Here is a 5,672-nt window from a genome sequence, read left to right as displayed (position 1 = left end):
CTTTCCCTAGGGCAGGAAAACTTGGACATGAAGTGGACTCAAAGGGAATACGAATAGGCTGTTTTCACAGTCCTAGCTAAGACCGATTTGCAAACAGAGTAAAAGTGCAAGAGATGTTTAGAATTCTTTCAGTGATGATCACCTAATTTGGGGTTAGATTATAGGGAAATGAATTGCTTTGGGGGATGGGCGGGAAGGGGGTAAATACAATTTTTCCCTTAACCTGACAAAGTCCCTTTTAAAATGTCCTTACTTTGGGCTGGGTTGAGGGAGTGGGGACGGGCAAGCGTGTTAATGGCCCACTTTGTTTTCTGCTGTGATGACTCATGGTGTTCTCTCTTGTCTTTAGATACCAGCCTGTTGATATCATTCAACCAACCAATCATGTATTGCCAGCCTCATTCGGGGATTCTGATTGGTACTTTGTCACAGGCATCTCTCTTACCTCCACCAATGAGTCCTCACGTAGAAAACCACCACAGCATGACCTGCAGAAACAGGGAATGCCAGGTGAATATCTGACTCTTTCTTCTACGTCTTTGTGGAACTCACAGGCCGATGTGCCTTTGTGTCTTTTTTTTTCTCTCTCTCTCTCCTCTAGATCACGAGCTGCTCAGACAAGAGCTGAACAACCGGTTTTTGGTTCAGAGTTCGGACCGGGCCGCTGCCTCTCTTGGCCCGGTGCCGCTGCTGAGAGCGGAGTTTCACCAGCACCAACACACGCATCAGCACCAACACACCCACCAGCACACATTCACTCCTTTTCCATCCAGCTTACCCCAGACGCCGCTCATGCCGCCCTCCGCACCTCCCATGGTGCGTACCCCAGCCCAAAATGTGAGGATAAGTAGAACATCTCTGGTCAAAAAAGTCTACGCCCACCCTACTGACACAAGTCCTCTTTATTTCAGACAGACAGAACCTCTCTCCTCTAACTGCCAGGAATGACCCCCAGAGACATTAGTCCCTCATTCATGTAGGATATTCCTCTACATTCATAACCAGGGAAATTTTAGTTGTGCTGATACCAAAAAGCAGATGCTCTGTTTATGAGGATCTTGGGTCTTTGTCTCCTTTTCATGGCAGACCATCAGCTGTATACAGTTATTCAGCTTAATACCACATCCGAGGAGCTACATCAGCTTGGCTCCTTAATGCACCAAAACACAGAGACACCAGAAAAATAGAGGTGTTCATCTGGAGCATATATAATAGTTGCCTTCATGAAGAGCTTACCATAACACCATACTTGATTTCATTGTTCTCCAGATTTTTTCCTGTTTTCCCAAATAACGTCTGGTAATTAATTTTGGCATTTGTTATCTGATTGGGTCAGCAAACACTTATTTATACGTGGCTGGCTCATTTGGGACAGAACCTTCTGGCCATGGAACAAGCTTTAGTGTTTCTTCACCAAGGCTTCTTTTAACACAATGGAGCTTTTCTGCTGCTGTAATGAAATTGTAGGGACCCTGCCATAAATGGACTTTGTTAGTTGTTTCAAATGCAAGTATTTTGTTAGGTTGTAAAGAAAGCAGGATTTAGCTTTTTCCCTCCTCAGCTATGTGCTACATCTGAAACATGCAAGTGGTCCTTTTCTACTAGGCCTGGGAAAAGCAAGGAGTAAACACAGAAAGCAGCATCAGGGGGGCAGAAATAACCAACAGCTTATAGGAAATAATATTTCTCACCTGTCTTTTCTGCTGCGGGTCGCATGACGACATTGTTCAGTTTAATCTGCTTAGCAGCAGAACAATGCAAGTCATATCTCCCACCCCATGTTCAGCCCCAGGTGCTTGCACGCCTACTCATGTGCAAATACCTGCCTCTGTTTTCTTCTGCTGTGTAAAACAACCTCTCAACTTTCCTTGAAACCTGGTGTGTTATTTAAGAAGCCTGATATCTGCTCCCGCTGACAGCTCCCTCCCTGCCCACCCACGCCCTGTTGATGTCAGACTTTATAGTGAAAACAGCTTGCAAAGCTCTTTTGTTATATTTTACTCACATCTTCTTATATTCCACTAAATCAGGTCTATTAATCCTAACACCAGAGAGGAGTGTTGAAATCTCCAGCTGCATGTGTTTAGTAATTTATGGTATTTACACTGGAGGGTACACGGCTCCAGTAATAACTGTAATTAATGCAATTACAAATCTACTCTCCTGCACATAGAGAGGGTACAACAGCTGACTTACCAAATAAGCAGTATTTCAGGGGATCCTTGCACATTGCTCTTCACATGTTCCCCTCCTCCCCCCAAGAGAATATTCATATTGTTTGAAGAAGCACCACATAAACTTTTTTCCTTCAAAGGCGTTCAGGACAAATGCTGGTGAGAATAAATTTTGGGGCTCAGGTTGCATCTCTGGAGGTGTTAAAAACCCCACCCTGGTAGCGGGGAGGCTTGTGGTCATGCTTTCTCCAGTGAGCACTGGAATATCTCCTTTGGGATGATTGGGGGATTAATGTCTTGGTGCATGGAGCCATTAGGCCTCTTTCCAAAAAAAAAAAAATTTCAACTATACTGCCATTGCTCATGAAACAGGAAATTTCTTGACTGTAGCAAATAGAAATCAGGGGTTTATATTAACTTGGCAGTTACAGCTGGGCCCACAAGAGCTGGATAAGAATCTAAACTTCCCTAAGGTCCCAGCCTACTGATTCAGATTGGTGCCTTAGAGACAGATGCCAGATTTCTGCTTTTTTGTGTGTGTGCGCGCATAAAGTAGCACCTGTGTCTGATGAGGGGACTAACCTGGGTAAGGTTTGTGGCCCAGAGAGATTCCTGGGGTTCATTATGTCACCAGATTCCATAGAAAATATGCAAGGGATCTAAGCACTTTACCACTTCTAATAAACACCTTTGGGAAATGAGTATCTCTCTCGTGAATGAATGTAGAATAGGCAGTCTCCTTTTCTGTGTTAAGAACTGTACAAAGGGGCCATGATTCATTTATGCATGTTGAAATCCTGGTGCATTATATGCTATGGAAAGCCAACTCACTGTTCTTTTCTTGTTTCTTTTTTCCTTCCAGTTTGACAAGTACGGCCCCAAATTAGACAACCCTTACTTTCGACATTCCAATGTGAGTGCTCATGTTTCTAGGTTGCTCTTCTGTTTATGCTTCCGCTTGCTGCTGTTTTGCTCAAATGTTTTTAATGGCTAGATGGTGTTTTGATTCACCTGGTCAAAAAATTCTTTCTGATTTCTGTTTGAGGTTTTTTTTTTAATGTAAACAAAAAATCTCTGTATTTTTCATCTTTGTCTTCTGCGTTTTCATTGCTTTAGCTTAACATTATTGTGCCTGGGATGGCAGAGAATGCGCACAGATTTCTAACCACAGTGGGTTACTGCCCTGCCCTTGCAGTCATTGCTTCTCACAGTGCAGTGGCCTCCGGTGTATGGTCCTTTCTTTTCACAAAATGTTGCTCAGGTCACAGTAGAAAAAGGGGATTTGGAGATCCCTTCCTAGTGCTTCCCATTTCTTTACAATACCAAAAATCCCTCCATTTTGGGGCTTGTAGCAGTCTCTGCTCAGGAGAGACCCAAACAGATTTGTGGGGGGGAGGTACACTCACAGTGCTGTATGAATGACATGCAGTTGGTTTGTTTTAGCAGTTATACCTGCGGTTAATTTTTCCTTTGTCAAATGAAGCAATTTCAGACATTTCAAAATAGGATTAATTTGTTGCACATTGCATTTTTCTTTAAAAGGAGCCGATTTTCAATCACAAGGCAAACTTAAAAACAAACAATTTCTATTCCAAGGGAACGTGGGGTGGCCCACTGTATTGCAAAAAGACAGCAAATTTTAAAGACAGATGTGTTCAGCACGAACCCTAAAATGCATCAGATCAGCACATTTTCAAATGGGGGTTTTGCCTTTCAACATTTTTGAAGTCCCTTTAAGTGCCTGTTTTCCTTTTGGTCAAAGTTTAATTGAAACCATTTTTGCCAGGCTTAGCTCCTGTCTCCATTATTGTTCATGTCTTCCTGTGACATAAGCATCTCTTCTTCTTTTGTAGTTCTTTCCAACCTATCCTCCAGCAATGCCTGGAATGCCACCCATGCTTCCACATTCAGGTCCCTTCGGGTCACTTCAGGGAGCATTTCAACCGAAGGTACAAACTTATTATTGTTGTATTAGCTACAGGCTTTATTTTTTTGATGGGAAATTGTGTCTATGGTGACTTTCAAGGATGATTTTTAACTAGGTCAGGTGCTTTGGAGATGTAGAGATTCTTCCTTGGAGAGAGGGGTGCAGCAGTATACATGCAAGATTAAGTGAAATCAAAGCGGAGCCTCTGGATCAACTGAAGTATTCAATACAGAATGTTTACTTAGTTTTAATAGACACTGATGAATCCCAAAGCACTTTACAAATTAAATAGATTGATAAAGCAAATGATACCCAGGGGTTATTTCCCTCCTGGAAGTAACTCAGCTTTGGGATGAAACTCACTGACAAAGAGTAGAGAGAACTTTTTAGCGGTTAGGACAAAAGCAAGGAATTGAGTTTTATCCTAAGCCCTGCCACTGACTTGCTGTCTGACTTTGCCCAGAACACTTAACCCTCTGGTCCTTAGCTTGTGCATTATACAGTGAGGTTAACATCCCATTGACCTTACAGTAGTTTTATGAGGTCTGTAAACTGCGTTGAGTTGCTTAGATGAAAGGTGCTATACAGCTAACAAGTGATAGTATAACTAAGGATATGTGGTTGTCAGGGCAAAGTTTGCAGATTTCCCCATTCTCACATAAACTCCGTAGCATTAACCTTTTTGCAAACATAACTTCTTTTTTTATATAATTTTAAAAAACATACAAGTCTCATAATGCACAGAGAATTTTGATGGCATTCTTAAAAATGTGACATTCAGTCTTGTTTTGATATAGCATGTTTATACCTTCCTAAATGCTGTGGTTTTATAGATCTGTCATCTTTAAACACAGCTCTGTACAGAGATAAGGAACGCTCTTCAGAATTATACTTTATTGAAGGTTTTTAGAAACCAATGCTGTATCTAGTCATGGTCTGTTTGCATTAGAAAGATCATTTGTGCAGTCATACCAGTAGAAATTTAGGGCCAAGTTGTGCATTTATGCATACTGATCAGTAGTTACTCACATGAATAATTCCACTGAAGTCAGTAGATGTGAGTAACTACTTACCACTGTGAGTACAGCCTTCTGCCATCTTCCCCACCTAGGTTTTATTTTTTTAAATGGAAGCTAGAGGAGCTCTGCAGCAGTCCATCAAGTTTAGCTCTGCGGTGGCCCATTTTTTTTCTTTTTCTTTCTTTTTTTTTTTTTTTTAAGATAATTGCCGATAGTATAGACTCTATAAAAAGACTCATCTTAATAAGAACACTGCAAAAAAAGAGTGCATATATGAAAGAATCATTTCTGCAGTTCACTTTAGGCAGAAGGGTGTGCAGGGGGTGGAATTCAGATAGATAAAGTATAGTTACCTAACATGGAGTTTAGCCAGGACACCAGGGTTAATGTTCTAATCACACAAAGACTATCAAGAGCTTTCCCATGGCCACAAGTGGGCAGAACCTCAGTGTTACTTATCATCTGAAAAAGACGTTGGAACTCCCAGTGTAATAAAAGTTGTGTTCACATCGGAATACAGAGTAGTTTTGGCACGAGCTGCTGATAATGAAG

The 5,672-nt window shown here is 41.6% G+C and overlaps 1 protein-coding gene across 1 annotated transcript in view; it reads left to right on the top strand.

The window, feature by feature from the left end:
- FBRSL1 (fibrosin like 1) overlaps positions 1 to 5,672 on the top strand; it is a 676,121-nt gene that overhangs the window by 649,713 nt on the left and 20,736 nt on the right. Inside the window, 3 exon segments of the mRNA XM_014523175.2 lie at positions 602 to 837; positions 3,037 to 3,087; positions 4,028 to 4,123. Of these exon segments, the coding sequence (XP_014378661.2) occupies positions 602 to 837; positions 3,037 to 3,087; positions 4,028 to 4,123 (383 nt within the window).

The sequence above is a fragment of the Alligator sinensis genome, unplaced genomic scaffold (assembly GCF_000455745.1).
Source record: "Alligator sinensis unplaced genomic scaffold, ASM45574v1 scaffold748_1, whole genome shotgun sequence".
NCBI lineage: Eukaryota > Metazoa > Chordata > Crocodylia > Alligatoridae > Alligator > Alligator sinensis.
The sequence above is the reverse complement of the archived record's forward strand: the minus strand, read 5'-3'. Positions and strand labels throughout refer to the sequence as shown.